Source organism: Rasamsonia emersonii (assembly GCF_000968595.1).
Source record: "Rasamsonia emersonii CBS 393.64 chromosome Unknown ctg1118621760210, whole genome shotgun sequence".
NCBI classification, from domain to species: Eukaryota; Fungi; Ascomycota; class Eurotiomycetes; order Eurotiales; family Trichocomaceae; genus Rasamsonia; species Rasamsonia emersonii.
In genome coordinates this window covers 1-20159 of record NW_013563144.1, presented here as the reverse complement: position 1 = coordinate 20159, position 20159 = coordinate 1, and the positions used below count along the sequence as shown (strand labels likewise).

The 20159-nt window shown below is 50.8% G+C and overlaps 6 protein-coding genes across 6 annotated transcripts; 3 read left to right on the top strand and 3 right to left on the bottom strand.

The window, feature by feature from the left end:
* Positions 1–4376: 4376 nt before the first annotated feature.
* Positions 4377–6138, top strand: T310_4983 (uncharacterized protein; the record flags this gene model as incomplete). The annotated part of the gene is made up of 2 exons (XM_013472142.1): positions 4377–5605; positions 5658–6138. The coding sequence occupies 2 exons, from the start codon at positions 4377–4379 to the stop codon at positions 6136–6138; spliced, it is 1710 nt and encodes a 569-aa protein (XP_013327596.1).
* A 1018-nt stretch (positions 6139–7156) lies between these two features.
* T310_4982 (GPI-anchor biosynthesis protein (Pig-F)) lies at positions 7157–8394 on the top strand (the record flags this gene model as incomplete). The annotated part of the gene is made up of 3 exons (XM_013472141.1): positions 7157–7616; positions 8074–8131; positions 8205–8394. The coding sequence occupies 3 exons, from the start codon at positions 7157–7159 to the stop codon at positions 8392–8394; spliced, it is 708 nt and encodes a 235-aa protein (XP_013327595.1).
* Positions 8395–9593: 1199 nt separating this feature from the next.
* T310_4981 (Rho GTPase activator (Sac7)) lies at positions 9594–12530 on the bottom strand (the record flags this gene model as incomplete). The annotated part of the gene is made up of 3 exons (XM_013472140.1): positions 9594–11875; positions 11951–12106; positions 12350–12530. 3 exons carry the CDS (start codon positions 12528–12530, stop codon positions 9594–9596), a joined length of 2619 nt encoding a protein of 872 aa, XP_013327594.1.
* Positions 12531–15199: 2669 nt separating this feature from the next.
* T310_4980 (uncharacterized protein) lies at positions 15200–15606 on the bottom strand (the record flags this gene model as incomplete). Its single annotated transcript, XM_013472139.1, has 2 exons — positions 15200–15314; positions 15356–15606. The coding sequence occupies 2 exons, from the start codon at positions 15604–15606 to the stop codon at positions 15200–15202; spliced, it is 366 nt and encodes a 121-aa protein (XP_013327593.1).
* A 1172-nt stretch (positions 15607–16778) lies between these two features.
* Positions 16779–18256, top strand: T310_4979 (Alcohol dehydrogenase; the record flags this gene model as incomplete). Its single annotated transcript, XM_013472138.1, has 6 exons — positions 16779–16799; positions 16886–16936; positions 16967–17081; positions 17146–17281; positions 17338–17975; positions 18039–18256. The coding sequence occupies 6 exons, from the start codon at positions 16779–16781 to the stop codon at positions 18254–18256; spliced, it is 1179 nt and encodes a 392-aa protein (XP_013327592.1).
* Positions 18257–19183: 927 nt separating this feature from the next.
* T310_4978 (Myo-inositol-phosphate synthase) lies at positions 19184–20143 on the bottom strand (the record flags this gene model as incomplete). Its single annotated transcript, XM_013472137.1, has 2 exons — positions 19184–19318; positions 19382–20143. Coding segments are annotated over 2 exons (897 nt in total), but the record flags the coding sequence as incomplete, so codon positions are not given.
* Between the last annotated feature and the right edge of the window lie 16 nt (positions 20144–20159).

Sequence of the window (20159 nt, the reverse complement as noted above, 5' to 3'; positions counted from 1 at the left end):
AGGATACTTGGATATTTTCTTGGGCTAGGATCTTGTGTCACTACTAGAACTTTGCAGATGTCGTACAGGACAGCTTTGTTGTAGTACGACGTAATTAAAGAATATCTGGGGAAGTCTCCTACGAAATAATAAGCCTATTCTGGGTGACGTCGCGACAGGCTATTTCACACTACGTCTGATCAACCTGATCCTGATGAACAGTAATGATAGTGGAATACGGCGAGGAAGATAGCAGGCAGGCAAGCTGTGGAAGCAATTGCAGAATCTGCCTCTCGAGTCCACCTATTGTATACACATACAAATCTGTAAATTGATCTCATCAGCACTAAGGTTGGTGTGTGGCGTAGGTACTACTTTGCTGGAAACCAGTGCACAAGGCCTGTACAGAGCGAGAACCTCAAGGGGAAAAAAAACAGCGATTACGGCATGTAAAAAAGCTCACACCCCCCAGTCTTTCAGCTGAGAGATGCTACGAAAACCCCCGCCTATGCTTTTGGCGGGCAGGGATTTTACTAGGCGCTCATGGCGGATTTTACTCTCGACATGAGCGCGTCTCGAACCCGGGGCCCCTAGCTGACAGAGAGAGAAGAGGAGGAAGAGGAGGAGTAGGAGGAGGAGGCGGAGAGCGTATTAACGCTTCAGCTAGGGGCCCCAGGTTCATTGATGGGTGTACTGTTGTTATGATATTTGTTGCCTTTGGGGGGTTTGCTTTGTTTGCTACTGGGCCTTGGGTCTCGGGCTTCGCCAGCTGGCCTGCTTTTTTTTCCATTTGCTGAGGACTCAGTCGCCTCAGACGTGCTGTAAGATGCCATTTTCAGTCAAGTTACACGAACAGCCGTTCAATTGGAACCTGACATCGATTGTATACGAGGATCGAGAAGGCCAAGCAGACGAGTAAGTATGTATGTGCCCAGCCTGCCCTGAATTATGTGCTCGCATACGCTGAATATCAACCGATATCAAGAGACCTGGAGCTTGATCAAACCCTATAGACCGGACAGTTCAAAGAGACACAAAGCTCTGAGCCTATAACGCCGTCCAGGAACCTTCGTTTACTTTAGAAGATTAGATATATCGTTTGGACGCGATGGATGTTGCTTGCAAAGAGGAATGCTAATGCTATGGCATTCGCTCCTTGGCTTATCAGGCCTACGCAGGCCTGCTGACAGTACGGAAAGACGGGACGGAGCATCGCCAATACGCCTGAGGATCCAAACGGACAAGCCATGAGTCAGTTCTTCCCCCACGCTCAGCCTTGCGATGATAGACATCCTCTCAGCTGACTGCGATTTGCCTTCAGCCTCGAGTTCTTTGGGGCTATGTTTAGAAGCTTATCGTAAGGCTGCGATGTGAGTTCAGCCCAACAGAATTGCCCTTCCCTACTCCGGAGTATGCGCTGCCCTAATCCCTTGGTTAGTGTGCAGCGTGTGAGCTAATTTTTTCATTGCCAAAGGTACCAATTTCTTCTACCTAAGCATAATTTCCCGTATGAGAAATGCCGCATGATCCTGAAGAACTGAATCAATGCCCTTGATAAGAACTTGGTGATCGTGATCGATGAGAGTGTACTCAACACGGGAGGATTTTGACAGACGACCCAGGTCGATGTGACCATGATGGCAGCCCTTGCGGCGCACGAGTGCACTCAGTTGCGGTAGACTGCTCTCATCAACAGCATGGGGCCGAAAATTGTCAGCATCCACGTGTATACGCCGCCGGCGCATGCGTCCTCAGTTGCGTGCCAGAGCGATGGTCAGTGCTCTGATGAGCTCGGGTAAGGAAAGATGCATGGGTGATAAATAGCAAATAGAAAAAGCCTGAAAAGTAAGATTATGCAAAGATCCGAGTTCTCCATGCTCTCTGAGAGGATAGCCATTATTAGCTTATACCCTGGAGCTGATATTTTGCATACCTCATTATCAGACTTGAGTGGATATGAGACATATTATGGGTTGCTATTTATGCATTTTCTGACTCGATCTTGCATGCATAGATAACTAGACATGACAGGGTTTAGAGTCCTCGCGCTGAGGGGTTCAACCTATAATACTATGAACTATTACTGTTTGATAGTACGGAGTACCGTTGATTCGGGTCAAACGAACACCAAGATCGCAACAGCAGCAATGATAAAAATAACAATAATAACAATAGTCGAATTCGTTTAGGGAAATAACAGCTAATTATTTATTTGAGGCGCGTATATTGGAATAGTATCTGTGTTCTCAAGAACGAGGTCTCGTGTTCTCCGGCTCGCTGGGAAGATCCCTGCCCGGCTGGCCGCGTGGTGTGACTGCCCTTGCAAGCGGACACTCCGTCGGATAGAGCACCCGTTTGCTCCTCGGTCAATCCCCATCTCCACCATCGCCGTTGACCACCATCATTGTCGTCGTCAATCATCCATCCCAATCGCCTGGATCATCTCGAAAGAGCATCTGATTTTCCTCTCTTATTGAAGTGGAATCCAATCAGCGTCACTACATCCGCTCGCCCGACCCAGCCCCTCCTGGTGGAATTTCGACACGGCTTCTGGCTGCAGGTCTACCGTGCCCCGTCCCTGCAGCCTGCAGTGGACACTGGCATTATTGGCAACGACTATGGCCATGTGGCCGCGTGCCAGTCCGTCTCCTGACGAGGTGTTTCAGCCAGTTGCCGGGCCCCGATCTGGGGTCAGCTCTCTCCTAGGGACCTACCTAGCTCCCCATGAGGCTTCCGGCTAACTCTTATCTGCAAAGCCTCAAACCGCCAGCCCCGCTTTATTGGAAGCTCTGACCGCTGGCTCCCTGCGGGAAGCTTGAACCAGGCCGATGACCCGATATTAATGAATAATTATGCCTGTCTGACGGCCAAGATCATTAAGCGGTCCACTCCAGCCTCGCTTCGACCGAGTTTTTCGCTGCCGGTAGCCCCCACTCCACGACCACGAAATATACAGATTGCAATGCTTTCTGACAAGTGGAATCGGTCTCGGGAGTGGCCGTACTGTTCCTGAGTACGGAGGACTGTGGATTTGCCAAAAAAAAAAGCAAATGTCAGTGCGAGTGTTCTCCGCTGCGGCGCTGTCAAGACTCAACAACCGCCGTTATGGGGCACCTTTGATCCACTTAATTCCAGACTTCTGTTCCACGCAGACAACCGTCCTGGTCCCTGGACCAGTGGCGCCGTTGCACTGTCCAGTCTATCGCCCAAGCCACGATGGTTCCCGATCGGCTGCGTTTGATAGGACTCTGCCGGTAGTCTGGCCTCTAGCAGGCCCGCCAGGGATGATCGTTTGAGGATTTGGGCTAGGAACCGTACACGGTACCCTGCGAATCACCTGCTCTGCCAGGAGGGCAAACTCCGTATGCAGTTAGCTACGGAGGAGACCTCTGCCGGATTCAAGTACGGAGTATTATTCACTAGTTGATCAGTCGGCAGCTAAGTGACGCCGCCGGGTACTTGGACTTACTAGGTTACGCTGCTGTTAAGCGTTTCGTCTGCACAGTGCAACCCCTGCAGCCATCGCCTCCGCTACCTCCATTGGTTCACACGACTTGGACAGGAGATAAAGCCTAAGACCCTCTGCAGGTCGGGAGGAAAGACAGCCCAAACAATTGATAATATTATTGCCTGGCCTGTGTGGCCATCTGAGTTGTATGTCCTCTATGCTCCAAGTCGGGAGGCCATCTACTGCACATGTGCGACCAATCTCTCTTTATCTGACCGTGTCATACGTTTTTCTAGGGTACTCGACTCTGTTTCCTTCCCTTCTCACTCACCCTCTCTTACCTTCCAAACCCCTCCGTGACGATCCCTAACCACACTCCGTTTGCTGCCACCGACATGGCGACCTAGTCAGTCACGTTCTTGACCCGAAGCATCAGCCCTTCCACCTTGGCCCCGACTCTGCACCTCGAAGTGACTGATTCAGGGACATGGCCTCTTCGATGTCGATAATCGCTTGGCAATTGAACCCGACAAAAGATACGCATGAGCACGGATATTTGGCAGTGTCTGGCCATATCGCTTGGCTACGACCCCGGTGGTGATCTTCGCAACTCAGAGTCGCAGCTCCATTCTCCCCAAATTTAAGCAATAGCCAACGGCGCAATAAAACAAAAGAAGGCTGTTAGAGGCTGATTGCCTAGTTCTCAGTGCCATCTGGACGCTTCACTCACCCTCGTTTTCTCCTTTTATTCGCTTCTTGAAGCGTCCGCAATCTTGGTTTTCATTGTCGGTATTGAATTCATATCTATTCTTAGTGATCCACTCGCTTGAACCCATTGAATCACCCTTGCTATGGAATTACCGCGTTCCCTGTGAACCCATATCTAGATCGTTGTCACAACCGCTCCTAAAAAGCCCACGGTTCGCTGCCGAAAGCCAATTTGTTGCAAATGCCTCAGCAGAACGTACCCGCGTCCCATGGCTCGTTACGAGGCCAAGGCCCATCCCTCCGCCGAGGGCCCAACAAAATATCGAAGGCCATTCCCAGCCCACGTGAAGAACAAGACGGGCGGGGCCCACAAGCCCTGCGTATGTCCGATCAAGTGTCCACGCCTTCCCTCGGCCAGACGCGAGCGTCTCAATCCTCCACCGTCTCGGGTTCGCGACGGCAACCATATGGCGCAACATCATTCCACAACCCGCAATATTCGATCTCCTCCGCTGTGTCGCATGATTCGACCTTACAGTGGCGCCGGGGAAGCGCCCTGAAGAATGTCATGCGAAAGCTTTTTACGAGGAAGCGACAGAGTCAGTTGGATGAGGACGAAGGGGAGAGGGAACAGCTCACAAACATAAGGACTGAGAAAGAGAACGACGGGACAGGGCCTAGCAGGGGCCTATTTGCAGCGGTGCACAATTCACCAGGCGCAAATGGCACGCCATCTATAACAACCAACAAACGATCCACCGGAATAAGTCATCTTTCATCCTCATCATCAGATCACCAGGTTCAACTAGGCCAAAGTATGACACTCCCGGTGCCGAGACAAGGTCCGCGACGAAGAGCCACTCTGCCCAGCCTGGTTTTGTCAGATGAGGACGCTAGGGAGACGGCGATGTCGGTAGTGGCTGCCTCCAGCCCACGACCCGGAAGTGCTGTCAGCCGCGAGCCTCCACGCAGCCTCGAGCAACGGTCCCGGGCGAGCACACAAGTGCACCGACGCTCCCAGAGCGCTGGTGCTCTGCGAGACCTGATGCGACGTCACCGGATGTCTCCCATCCAGTGGCGCCGGCGCAGCGACGAGATGAAGTTCTGGCCGACTAGTACCCTGGACCTGGATCACGATCATGTTCCACCGCATGAGCGACCTCAAACAAGCGCAACTGAGACGACGGCAGCTACGATGGAGGAAGACCAGATTCAACCTTTGGAAGGTCGCGATACCGCGCCTCAGACCGAGCCGGAAGGCGCCCCGTTCAACCTGGGAAACCTGATTCAGGATCCGGACGTTACTCTAGAACAGCGGGTCACCACCCTTGAAGTGAAACTGATGGATCTGGAGTTTGCGATTGCCAAAATCCAAGGCACACAGGGGATAGGCTTTGCTGGGAACCGCGGTAGACCGGACGCCACAAAAAGGGACGGTGTCCGGAGAGCGCCATCCCTCCCTGTCGCATGGTCAACCGTTCTCCTCTGTCGTATCCGCTCCCAGTGAGGACTCTTCACATAGCTCTACTTCTTTCGCGGGGGACGGTCGACCGATCAGCACTGGCACGCTGCGACCGAATACGGCCTATCCCCGAAACCAGCCGTCGTGGCAGACGCCATCATCATCCACCACGAATCTCAACAACATATCCATAGATCAATACAGTGCGCTCGTCACTTTAGTGCGGAGAGAGCAAACGGCGCGGAGAGCTCTGGAAGACCAAGTCGCCCAACTACAGGAAGAAATGCGCCACCTCCGGCAGGCAGGCCACTTGCCCGTATCGCCCCCGGGTACTTATTATCCTATCCCCAGCCCGGACTCCGATGACGCACGAGGATCTCGACGACTGCACACGACACCTTCTCGTAAGGAGGAGCGACCGGTGGTCGAGTCAGAGGCGGCAACCGAAGGGAATCATTACGAGTCGCGCCACTGGGACAGCTCGCACTACCGCTCGAATATAGAGACGAACCAGCGAAATGTTGTGCCGGGCATGATATAGGACAGGATTTTATTATGATGATTTTGAATCCTTTCCCCCGTATTTAGGGGTTGGAGATTTGTCTCCATTGAAGCCTTCGATTCTTCTGATCATGGGGAATTCTGACACGAGTCGGATGTCTTTTTTTTTCTTTCTTGATCTATCCGTCTCGTCGCGATTCACTATCTTATAACCTATTTTATGGCACGAGCATGCACCGCTGTGGTGCCATAATAACCCTTTTCTGCTCTTCTCTACGATCGTTCTCCATCCTGCGAGGTATGCTGTGATGGAAGCAGGTTCACCTCATTATGTTTTAATGTTGCCTTTTATGAAAAGGCCGTCTCGTTTTGCTGGCGAGATGTGCCTTAAATACCCCGATCTTGGCTTACTTTGTGTTAATCTGTACCTATTCTACGACTTTTCCTTTTTCATCTATCGCGGTCATGAAGAACCCGCGTGAATTCGCTATGTGGTTACTATCTGTGGTGAAACCCACGGATCTTTCTTCTGGAAACATATATGCTTATCCTCGTAACTCCTGGAGAGTCACGAGCTTATTTTAGCAGCTTCAATTCTTTCTAACTGTCTAGGATAGGGGTTTATACATGATGATTAGATATTCGAAACTAGTGGAGAGATAATGAAAATAATCCAACGTGATTTTTTTTTCTGTCTGTTTGCCTATGGATCAAAAGGATCAGTAATTTGATTAAATTACAAATTACCTCCTAGGAAGGCATTTATTTTAATTAGTATCAATACTTCCTGCCTGAGGCATAGAGAACTCCCGGCACTCCCGGCCAGGCAAACGGGCCAAATCGGACAAACTTGACAAACACGGAGATCTTCTGCGGCGGGAAAACATCGAGATTTGGATTAATCGATCGAATTAATATAATGCGCAAACCGACTTGGACAACGTCAATGTGATTCATTTCCTTCCATTCATTAGTCTGGTTTTTCTCTCGCTTTAGTTTCACTGAGGGCTTTGCTGCTGTCCAATGCCTTAGTTAACTGACGGAGATCCACGACCATAATGACCACCACCTCAGCTTCAACCGTGTCCTCCGCCACCGCCGCCGCAGCAGCAGCATCCTCCAGCAGTACTCTTCTACAGAAACAACAACCACCGTCCCCTGCTGCTCCCCCGGTTGACATTCTCCCTACTCCGGCCGCGCAGACGTACGCCCATGTCCATCCGGCACTGCTCCTGGCCGTGTACGCGCTCCGGTTTCCGGCCCTCGTCGCAGACCCGGTCTCTACCTTGCTCAGCGATCTCCCGCTTTTTGCAGCCCTGCAGGTTGGCTATGTCGTGACGTGTCTGCCGCAGGCGGGCTCGTCGCATCATCATCATCACAATCATCACAATCATCACCATCCTCCGCCTTCTTCTGCTGATCCTTCCGGCGCGGCTGTTGCTGCGGGGGTGGAGGGGGGAGATGCTGTAGGAGGAGGAGGAGCAGCAAAAAGGACAGTATCGACCGGAGGACCCAGCAGTACGCTTGTGAAGACGGGAAGGACACCGTATCGGAAGAAGCACAGTCATGGCTCGAAGAGGGATGGCATTTTTGGGAAGTTGACGGTATATTCCCCGTTTCTTCTTGCTGCTGCTGCTGCTTGTGCTACTTTCTATTTGGTCCCGTGGCCAGCTGACAATTAATTTCGCTCGTTGCCATTGACACAAATTCCTAACTTGACTTTGATTGATTCGACTTTTTAACAGGCTGCATTCCTCTCGTTGACGCTGACCTTCCTCCTCGGGACGCCCGTTCTTGCGATCCTGCTCGTCCTCTTCGGCGCGCCGTTCACCACCCACATCCCCCCACACCATCCTTTGCGCGGCGCACATGTCGCTGCTCTCCGTGACGCCGCTCGTCTATGTCCACGGCGTCGATGGCGCGGTGTGGAAGGAAGTCTGGGCTCTTTACCGGCCGGCTGATGCTGTCTGGGGAGGGGCGGTTGGCACTGGCGTGGGAGCATGGCTGGGTGCGATTCCGATTCCATTGGACTGGTATGTTTCCTTCTTTTTAATTCTTGTACTCTTGTACCGGTGGTTTCTTGTTTACTGATCGTACCATTATTAGGGACCGACCCTGGCAAGCGTATCCCATCACCATCCTCACAGGGGCATATCTGGGCTACGTTGTCGGCGCATTGATTGCCAGGACGCCTCTGCTCTACGGCAAGAGGATCGAATTCACGTCATCATCCCCGGAGGAGGAGGAGGAGGAAACCAGTAGTAATAGTCCGGAAGCTGCCAGCAAAGAGAAGTAGATTGAAGAAGAGCCTCGTTGGAAGGAGGCATACCCATTTCTTTTTCTTTCTCTCTCTTTCTCGCTTGCTACTTCTTTCCATCTATCTATAGTTAGATAGATAGATATTTTATACGTGTAGTATAATAAATGAATACATATACAGGTAACTTTGTCTAAAAGTCAGAAATGACAATAATGTCTACTAGGCTATCGTTGCGTGAATCAATCAGTCAGTCAACCACCAATTGATCAATTAATTACTCAGATCAACTTTAAAATAAAAGAATAAATAAGCAGGTAGTTAGCCTACTTTTCATCACAAGAATAACAAATAATACTCGCGCAATGTTAAAAGGGCAAGCCGCGGAAATAAAATCCTAAATCACATCGGTGATTAACTTAATTTAATCTGATTTGATCTGATTTAATCAAGAGAAAAAAAAAGAAAATTTTCCCATTGCTACCTTTCTTCTCTTTTCTTTACTTTTTATTTTGTCATAAACGAGAGAAAGAAAAAAGGTAGAAAAAAAAGCAGGCATTAATAATGAAGAAAGAGGTTTAAAAAAAAAGCAAACCATGATAATGAATAATGCAATACAATGCAGATAATACAGACAGGCACAGGCATTAAGGGGGGGAATTCGTACACACATACATACACACATAAATACATACATGGGCACATAAGGCAAAGAAAGAGGAAAGAAAAAACCACAAAAAAACAATCATGTGGCAGGGGCATTAAAGGGGGTGGAAAGAAAGGGGGAAAGGGGAAAAGGGAAAAAATGTGCATAGAACACAAAATTGGAAGGATATGAAGAAAAAAAAGGGGGGGGAAAGGACAAGACATTTCAAGCAAATGTGCACATGGGAGGATGATGCTTCTTGTTCTACATTAGTTAGTTGGGATCCCCAAATTCATTCAAACTACCCTTTCGCAATTGACGGCCCTGCAATTAGCCAGAAAACAAAATTGAAACAGAAAGACACAGAAAAAAAACAATTCGTTCAAAGCCGTCATCATGTCCGCCCATATGCGAGTAGTCATTAACATAGTTCCTGGTTCCCAAAGTTTTTTCATTCCAAAGGAAGACAGGATAAGATGTAGTCAGTCCAGCAAAAAGGAACACCTGTACAGCAACCGAACTGTCTGCACCAGGCAAAGTCTTCGATACGACGAGAATGCCGCCAAGATGAGGATATACGGAAGATAAGACATCAGTTCTTTTCGACTGGTTCCGGTTCCGTATCTGTAGCTGATGGATCGCCGTTCTCCGGAACTCCCTGCGTTTCCTGTGACTTCTCTTCTGCAGAAGTACTCGCTTCGTCGACTTTGGTCTCTGAGGTAGGTTTCGCCTCTTCCGTTTTGCTTTCTGGTGCAGGCGTTGTGGGCTGCGCCTCAGGCTCCGGAGCAGGAATCGTTTCCTCTGTAGAGGCTTTTAAAGCTTCGGTCACAGCGAGGGGTGACGGCGGCTCTTCGAGAATCACAGGAGGCGAAGTCGGATACGACGGAATTTCACGGGCAACATCAAGGCTTTCGCGTGATCTCTCTGTTGATGTACGCCGGCCGTTCCTACTGTCCTTGATGATCTGCGACAAGTTCTGACTTGACGTAACCGAGAGTCCTGTATCCGACTGCGGTGGACTCTTGGCCCGCTCTTCCTTGACGCCTTCTTTCATGGACGCAACCTTGGCTTTGAACTTATCAAATAGACTGCGCTTTTCTGGTTCCGAAGACTGCGAGGAGTCCTTCAGGTTGCTCGTCGATCTACCAAAGTCAGAGTCCTGCCGGGACACGGTATAGGATATGTCGGCATCGGGGTGGTGTGAGTCATTCGCAGAGCTTCTCCTTTGACGAGTCGAGCTTCCGGTGGAACTGGCACTGAAATCCGCACCGGTTGGCGACATCAGTGGCGGGGTGTCAATATTCCGCTTGGAGGGCAGAGGAATTTTTCTCCAGCTGCGTCTGTTCTCCTTCTTGTCGACTCTGGATGGTTCCTCGACTTGGTCAAAATCGGACTGATCTGTAAATGAAGATCTAGAATGCATCGACGGAGTTCGTGATCTGCTTGGCCTCAATGTGCTTTCCGACGGCTGATGGTGATGATGACCACCACCCTCGACCCCAGGCTGAGGAGCTACCTGTCCGTCCCGATTGGAGTTAGATGGACCCTCATTCGAGGACGTTGGCACAGGGGCTGGCATTTGGGGAGCTGAAGTAACGGCTGCAGCATCAGACGCTCCCGCATTCAACGACTGTGAGGAACTCTGGGCGCTTTCATTGACGCTCCCCGGAATCCGTTTCTTCCTTAATCGGTTTGGTTGCCGCACCTCCTTTTGTTCTGTTCCTGTAGGCGGCGACTTTGTGAAGAAACTAGACAGCTTGCGTTCTCGGGTCGGGGTCACTACATTAGTAGGCGCCGGAAGAGGTCCAAGCAGCTGAGATTGCTCCGGGGTTTGACTCTGAGCTTGTCCAGTCGTTGTCGTGGAGGGCTCTGAGGCATTGGGGGCACCCTGCGTACGAGGGCCGATGGGTGAAGGAGCACGACTGCTGGATCTCGAGGATCCGTATGTTTGGGGTGGTGGAGTCAAGCCGGCCGGCGTTGGAGTCGCAGGTTCGCCGCTTCGACCTAACCTGGGCGATGCGAGTCCCGGTGACTTTTTCGAGGGGACGGTGTTGCTTCGATGTACGCCTGGTCCCACAATCGAAGTCGGTGTACCGGGGCTTTGTGCATTGCTTGAAGCTTTGGAGTTCTTCGACGACACCGATACATTTCTTCGAAGGGTCTCGTATTTTCTTAGGCTGTCCGCACCGCCACTGGCGTTGGAGGCAGACCGTCGAAGCCTGGTTGCCGGGGTTGGTGTTGGTGCCGGTGCCGGTGCCGGTTCAGGCGGGGGTGTGACATTTGTTTGGATTTCCTTAACCGTCTGCGGGTCGGCTGCGGTGCCATTCATACCGAACAAGAAATGGTCTTGATTTTCAATCAGGAAAATGAGCACGTCCTGGCTGAGTTTGTATTCTTCTGGCGACATGTCGTGGGAGGGATGGGACAGTAAGCCCGGTTGAAAGATCGCAGATAAGTTCGCGGACGTCATGCGATTCTTCTCCGATTTAGACGCGAATACTGCTAGCAGGTCCAAAATGTAGAGAAGTAGCTGCTTGTTCAGCGGAGGCAGTTCTCGAATGAGCTGCTGATATGTCGCCACAGCTTTGTTGTAGTCAAAATCGCCAGTATCCTTGTGCGCGGCCTCTGTATCACCAACCGCTTGTGCCTGGTGATTCCTTAACGGTTCGCGGAAGCGCTCGTAGAAGTCGAGAGGCACAATCGGTTCTGGTAACTGGTTCAAATAGCGACGCAGGATATTTGCCGCGTCGTGCACGGTATATCCGGACCAGTCGAGGCCTTTGCCATAGCGCTCAGGGGAATCGAAGATCTCCTGAAGCTCCTTGATGCGTCGAGCGGAGCCGCTGAGGCGAAAAATGCCTTCAATATCGGTGGCTGCAATTCGCTAATCAGCATCCAGTGTACATCACGAGGAGACAAGCACAGGTATGGAGGACACAGGGAGCTTACCTTGCTCCTTCAAGAAGACACCACACTTTGCGACAACAATGGGCACATAGCCGTAAATGAAGCTCTCACCCTTGTCATTGGTGAGAGAAATGGCAACATTCGCATATTTGATGCTGACGTTGAGTGGAACCCCGAAGATACCACGTTTTTGCAGACCTATTAGACTAGTAAGCAAACGATAGAAAGACAATCCCCGACACGAAGCGGTGACAATAGAGTGGATTTCAGATAATAGTTCCAGGAAGCGGGGAATGAAGAGAGATGGCCCAGTCAGAAGGCGCCATCCCTTTTGACGGAGCAGCAGACATGAATGAACACGACACTAAAGTGCCACATGGTTTGGGAGAAAGTGCAGTCCCACAGCGACATATGCAGCGATGTCACCAGAAGGGAACGTACCTTTATTCTCTTCCTCCTTCTTTGTGTTACGCTTGAACTGCTTCCACCAGGATATAAGATCTCGTTTCGTGGGGGCGGCTGGAGGGGTAGGCTCCGCTTGCGACGATGTCTGAGCATTTCTTGAAGAAACAGTCTGCACATCTTGATGCGCCGACAGAGGCTGTGAGCTGCCTGTCGCCATGATGGACGAGGAAGGGTCACAAGAGCACGATGCGGCAGACTGATGATCGGGGTAGAGCGATTAGGGATTATCTGAGACTGTGGTTCAGGCCTTCAGATTCTGTGACGGTCCGGACTGCTCGTAGTTGGTCGTGAGAAGACACCGCGGGCTGTGGCTGGAGGCGATCCCAAAATAGCACCTCAAGTGAGATGAGACACGTTGGGACGACTCCAGCAATGGACCGCCGCAACGAGGTATCCGTACTCAGAGCGAAGGACGGTGTGGATGTCGGACAATAGAGGCGTTGGCATCGGATGAGGGACAGGATCTGGTAGGAGAAAGGGAGGTTGGAACGCGGCGACGATGGTGGATGGAAAGGTGGGCGCGATCGAAGTGAATAGTCACAAGTCTCGATTGCCCAGGACAGCGGCGACGGCGAACGTCGTCGCCTGGTGTCTCCAAACGAGACCGGCTGCCAAGGGTGGATGGAGCGTTCGACAGCTTGGATGATGCAGGGAGCGCGAGAGGTGAAGATGGACAGGCGAGGATGAAAAGAGTGCGTGTGGGCGCGGTCCAGCGTGGTGAATCTTCAGGATGGATGCTGTCTGACACCGCAGGTCACGGGGAAGCGAAGAGTCACAGGCTGGCCTCAGGGCTGGGGCATGGCTTGCTCCGGGGCCCTTGGGACCGCCTAGACTCCCTAGGGGCTGCTGAATCCTGCGCTGTGGGCGGCACCAGAGCCCGTTGGACCCTCTACGGCACCCACTGGAGGCGTGACGGCGGGCAATTATTATTATTAGCAGCCTGAGCCCCAGCGGCACAACCGTGAACAGTCCCTGGAATGGGTTTAGGACCTGGAGGTTCCAAGGAACCCCAGAAGGAAGAGAAGCCCGCTCCGCGAGTTAGTGGAACGGTCCAACAGGCTACAGCAGAACTATGCCCGCTGCACTGGGCTTCTAGACCGTCTCCAGACTCCCACTAATAGCAGAATGGAACCCAAATATGCGTACCTGAGAGTCTCCAGTGTCCTCGGGACGATAATACCCAGTCCACGGAGTCCAGAAGCCTGCCTACGGCTGGGTATTTCCAGCAAAATGACCTCGTACCGTACTCAGCGTGTATTCTCTCCCGTCCATGAACTACTTCTTGTGGCTCTGAACCCCCTCTTCGCAAATGGCATCCGGTCCTGCTCGGAATTAGGTGTTCAGGCTTCCAATCGAAGCTCCTCTGCCGCTTTGGGGGGCGAGATGCAGCCAACGCCGAGAGCAGCGCCCTGTCGCACCCGGCTGCCTGTTTCCGAAGGGTCACGTGTTGTCATATGATTACATCATGTGACGAAATGGCATCCATCTCCATCAAAGTCATGTGACTCCGGAGCGTCAAGTTGTTCCGAATCACGGTGCAGTGCAGAGCTTGAGGTCCGCAAGAGCTCCGAGGAAATTCAGACAGCCAGCAACAGACCAACAACTGCTCCATCTTCATATTTTTCTCCTTTTTCAATTGGTTTCTTTTAATTTAGATCACAATGGATGCGTAAGTCATTGGACAAAAAATAAATAAATTGCCCTGGGGCCCTGGTAGGGACATGTGCTGATTTGCGGCTAGATTGAATGCTTCCGAGCAGCGCGAGCTGGCCGCTCGCATGGAGAGAAAACAGATGAAGGAATTTATGACGGTATGACTTCCTTGCTCCGATCCGAAATCCAGTCAGTCCGGAAAAGGTGTCTGCCCATTGCAATCCCCCAAGATCTTTGGGATTTGGATTTTTCGGCGATACTTCTGGCAGGTTCCTATTTTTCGGAGGAAGAAAAAAAAACCGTTGAAAGCAACCATTGAAACTGACCGGGTGGTTCTCGTGCTCAGATGTACTCTCGTCTCGTGCAGAAATGCTTTGATGACTGTGTCAATGATTTCACCACCAAGTCCCTCGTCTCCCGCGAAGAAGGCTGTGTGCTTCGCTGCGTCGACAAGCATCTCAAGAGCTCCGCACGCCTCGGGGAGCGCTTCCAGGAGCAGAACGCCGCCATGATGCAGAGCGGCCAGCTTCCTGGTAAATCATAAACGTTTCATATGGGTCGAGGTTCTCGCTGGTCAGTGTGGTGGGCACTCACCCCTCGAGGTATCATGGGTTATCATACGAAGTCAGGATCCAAGTCCTGATGAGTGAGATACAGGGTTCAACAATGGGCAAAGCTCATAAGGGGCCCGCTTGATGCTTTTTTTTCCTCTACTCTTCCTGTTCTCTATGTATAATAGGTCCTTACCAGAAGTTTTCCTGCATGCCTAAAGCAGGTCTGGCATCTACTAGGGTGATGGTTGGTATTCGGGTTTCAGAGCATGATACCAGACGATAATAAGAAAATGGCAATCACCATGCCGATAATGTTATGAAATTCCTGCTGGTCGCAATCTTCGAGACTATATAGTACGAGCTGCCCTGTGGCAGCCTAAGCGAATTAGCCCTATGAGTAGTACCTGGTTCTGGTGATTTTGTCTGACAGGATATTGCGATTCCTGAATAAATCTTCCTCGACAGGTTCACCTTGAGCTAGATCTTCTTCACTGGAGACCAGTACCTGATTATTCATTTATTCATCTCAAAGCTTCCCCACGGTGGTGAGAAACAAGTCTTTCCAGCCCTCAGACAGCTTTCCTTGTCAGTCTGCCCAAATACAGAATAGCATATGCATTTAATTCGAGCTCACTTCATTCGTTAAAGTTATGTTTCTGTACAGGCTGGGAAGGCCTTTCTTTTGCATTATATCACGTCTTCTCTCACCTGCTAGCAGATTAGAATAAGATTCTCTGGAAATAAATACAGTCTAACACCGAATACGATGACACACAAACTGAACTTCTTCCGATCCGACCAGCAATCGACGAGACGAAACCGTTCTCTCTTTTCCTGAACTGGAAAGGAAGAGAGAAGCTGAAGCTCTAGAAGAAGACATTCCTTCTTTTCTAGAAGGGGGCACGCAGATATCCTTCCCGGTCCAAGCCCAAGCTCGGCTGTCTCGAATCTAAGTCTGCTCGAAGCAGCTTTCGGTAATTTGCTGCAGTGTCCTGGCCTGGGCTTCTTCTTCCTGCCATCTGTCATTTTTCCTTTGTGTACTGTACTCTCGGCATAGATCTATGATGTCCAGGTTCTCATGAACAACTGCCGAAAAGTGCGCCCGTATTAACAAGCCTTGTAAATCTCAATATATACGTACGTATTTGTCGAGAAATCACTCAGGTGCGTCGTAAATAAATTAATTTTTTTTTCCTGTCCGTATATAGCCATCAGTAGCGGTCGCCGTCTATCTAGGTAAATACCTACCTAGATAACGATAAATAGCGATGACGATAAATAAAAGGCCCTGGGGGGCGGAAAATATTGCCTAATCGGTGCATGAGGACCAGCAGTTCTACAGTCTACTCCTACGTATTACATACACACATCGAAAGTGGAGATGCCTCCTATTAATTAATAATAATACGTCAAAGATTCGCTCGATCTAGGAAACTGTATAGGATACAGAATCTATCCTGTACCATTCTAGAATATTTCGATTCTTGAATTATTGATTTGGGGTAGTTTTCTTGTTGCGAATTCCATTCTGTAATTGCAAACAAGAAAAAAAACACTCGGGGCAGATTGCATCCCTCAGAAATTGATGATGCTGCTCGTGCCTCATTCATCCGAAAAAGGCATGGTCGCCGCGGCTTTGCTATGGCAGCTGGGGTGTCCAAAAGTTTCCGAAAGATGAATAATGCTTTCCTTGTAGCAGGGTTTTCATTGCTAGAGACTTCCTCTTTATTGGCCCCATACGACTGTCGGATCGGATATGCCAGTAACTCTGTCGGAAGCGGCCTGGGATTTCTGATTCCTGTGAGGGGAACACTGTTCTTTTTGCTACCTAGGTATCGGAACGTTTCTTGTATTCCAGCCGTTTGCCCCTCATTGCTTCCATCTTCCGCCTGGGTTTACCCCGCTATTCAATCATCATTGCCAGGAGGCTTCTTGTTCGTTTTTTCCCCTCACACTGAGGTGTTGCCGTGTCGTATCTCCTCATCGGGTTTCCCCACAGTGTCCCATTTTTCCTCTGTAAGCCTCTTATATAAGTCGTAGCTCTCTATCTGATCACCCAGTGTCGTCTTGTAATCATTTCTTCCCCTCCGTAACCATCCGCTTCCTTCTCCTTCTTCCTTCTCCTCTTGGTTCAGCCTGTGAGAAGCAAAACCATCCGCTGTTTCCTCCATACAACCTTGAGCACCTAGGTAGTCACCATGGCAAGCACTGCCGGAAAGGTGAGTTCTCCTATTCACGTGTTCACGTCATTATTATGCTTGTCCTGCAGCTGCTGACAATAACAGACCATTACCTGCAAGGTTAGCACAGTGATCTCTCATACAGACCCCAACCAGAGGAGAGGCGAAATGCCTTTGTAGGTCACAGAAAGACTGAGTTTTAATAGGCCGCCATCGCGTGGGGTGCCGGTCAACCCCTCTCGGTCGAGGACGTCGAGGTTGCCCCTCCCAAAGCCCATGAAGTGCGTATCCAGATCTACCACACTGGTGTCTGCCACACGGGTGAGTATTCATTGCTGTCATTGTTATTCCCTTGGGACTCTGCTGAATGAAGATGTCATTTTAGATGCATACACGCTCTCCGGCAAGGACCCGGAAGGCGCGTTCCCCGTCATCCTGGGTCACGAGGGTGCCGGTATTGTTGAGTCTGTTGGAGAGGGCGTGACTAACGTCAAACCTGGCGACCACGTCATTGCGCTCTAGTATGAAGACCTGCCTTGTCTTCTCATGTTGTTTCAACGGACTAATGGTATGACAGCACCCCCGAGTGCCGTGAATGCAAGTTCTGCAAGTCCGGAAAGACCAACCTGTGCGGTAAGATCCGGGCTACGCAAGGAAAGGGTCTCATGCCCGATGGCACCACCCGCTTCAGGGCCCGCGGCCAGGACATCTTGCATTTCATGGGTACCTCGACCTTCTCCCAATACACCGTCGTTGCGGACATCTCAGTGGTAGCGGTGACTCCCAAGGCTCCCACCGACCGTACTTGCTTGCTGGGTTGTGGTATCACGACCGGATATGGTGCGGCTGTCGTTACCGCTAAGGTTGAGGAGGGATCCAATGTGGCCGTGTTTGGCGCCGGCTGTGTCGGTCTGTCCGTCATTCAGGGTGCAGTGCAGAACAAGGCGGGCAGGATCATCGTGGTCGACGTCAATGACAAGAAGGAAGAATGGGCTCGCAAATTCGGTGCGACGGACTTTGTCAACCCGACTAAGCTCAACGGCAAGAGTGTCCAGGAGCAGCTCATCGAAATGACAGACGGTGGATGCGACTACACCTTCGACTGCACTGGCAATGTCGGAGTCATGCGTGCTGCTCTCGAGGCCTGCCACAAGGGTTGGGGTCAGAGTATCATCATCGGTGTCGCCGCTGCCGGTCAGGAGATTTCTACGAGACGTAAGTTTTCCTGTCAGGCATTTCACAACACCTTAGAAATAGGTACTGACTGAGTGGGAACAGCGTTCCAGCTGGTTACCGGTCGTGTGTGGAAGGGATGTGCCTTCGGTGGTATCAAGGGCCGTTCTCAGCTTCCCGGCCTCGTTGAGGATTACCTGAACGGCAAGCTCAAGGTCGACGAATTCATCACGCACCGGGAGCCTCTGGCGAACATCAACAATGCTTTTGAGCAGATGAAGCAGGGTGACTGCATCCGCTGCGTGGTCGACACGAGGCAGTAAATTGATTGCAGTGCTTCATCGTAGCTTCCATTGCACGATTTCGTGCAGTATCGACTCCAAGGCCATGGAGAGAAATCGGTCATTCGAACAAATGGTCAATTGATACCAAAATCATGATGATGATGTAAAATTGGAGGTTCTTTTCTTCCTTACTCTCGGGAGTTGAATGAAATTGACCGATCACGACCGACAGTGGACATGTCTGTATGTATTTGAGCGAAGGACTACCAGTGGTAGGACTAAAGCAAGTAAAATGAAATCATACGACGTCGAAATTGAAGATAAAGAGCAGGCAGTAGAGCGTTTCTTGAAGTAGGCAACATTGGAGTGCTTACAGGTTGCAAGGTGAGGTTGGGTAGCTCTGCAAGATGTCGAGGTTGCTCTTTCCTTTGTTTAAGTATCCGGTGGGCTGCCACCAGAACTCCCAGGGTCCTCACCTCATCGCTTTACCTACGTACAAGATAGACTCCATGCTTACTTCCCCTCGCCTACCCACTGTTCACGCATTTGGTACTAATAATGCTGTTCCTTAAGTTGTCTTTTTTACAAGTACTGTCGGATTTGCCTGGGTATAATTCGAACTCCACCATCTCTCCATCTTCCGGTCACTTTTTCTTCTGTTACGAGATTCTTTTACGAGAAAAAATAGCAACAACTGTAGAGACTTGAATTCAAATCCCATTTTTCTAATCCTAACTGCCTATCTAAGACAGATCAAGTGATAGACTTGGGTGAGCATGTTTCACAAATCATCAAAGCAAAAGCGTCATGAATATCAATCATTACCAAGCAAGAACTGTACAGGTACCAGAGGGAAAACACAATCAGGCACCATGGAAAAGCTCCTGCCAAGCGGAGCATTCAAAGTGAACATCCCATCCTGTCACAGATGGAGGACATTCTCAAAGAACGCAGAAAGGGATTCGCCTAGAACAGCTTGTGCTCCAGGGTCATGTCGGACTCGGGCTGGAGACCCACGCAGGCACGGAAGATGTTGGTCAACGCAGCACGCTGCTTGGCGAGGGCGTTAACCACCGGAGTACCAGGAGGAGTCAACGGGGCCTGATGAAGAAAAATATGATTAGTGTCTTCTTTAAACATGGCATGGTTATCAGAGAAACATACCTTGAGCATGTAGCTGAGAATGCTCAGCACGCTGTGGAAGCCCTTGTAGTCCTGGGACTCTTCCTTCTTCCAACCAACACGAGTCATAAGCTCCGCCACGATAACAAGGTCGATGATCAACGGCGAGGCCAACAGAGAGTCCTCGCAGACGTTGAACAGAGAAATAGTCTGGTGGCCACCCAGGAAAATCTCGGCGTAGTACTCGTCGAGCGCACGCTTGCTGTCACCGACGGCCGGCATGTACTTGATGACGACGGTGTGGTCGGGGTGCTCACCCGGCTTGTACAGGACCGTGTTAGCAGCGACCATGTCGTCAACAACATTCGATTTAGAGATTTCCTTGGAGCGGAACTGCTTCTGGGAGCTCAAGTTCTTGCCGTCGTTGTTTCCAAGGTGGTTGTAGCTGGCAATGGAAGTCAACTTGATACCGGCGTTGATGAGGAAGTCGACGAGCGCCGACTTCATCTTGGTCTGACCAGACTTGAAGTCATCGCCACCAATGAAGGCGTTGTTCTTCTCGGCCAGATCAATGGCACCAGGGACGAAAGTGTTCTGAGGAGAACCGTTGATGAAGGGGGCATTCTCCAGGATCGAGGCCACGGCAAAGACAGTGGAAGGAGAAACCTCCGGGTGGCCCGACTTGATCGCGTTAATCAGGTTCTCGGCGGTGTCGTTCACGCCAGGAATGATGTCGGCGTAACGCTCGGTGTTGGCAGTCCAGAGGACGATGACCTTGTCAAGTCCGTTCTTGGCCTTGAACTCGCTATTCAAAATGGAT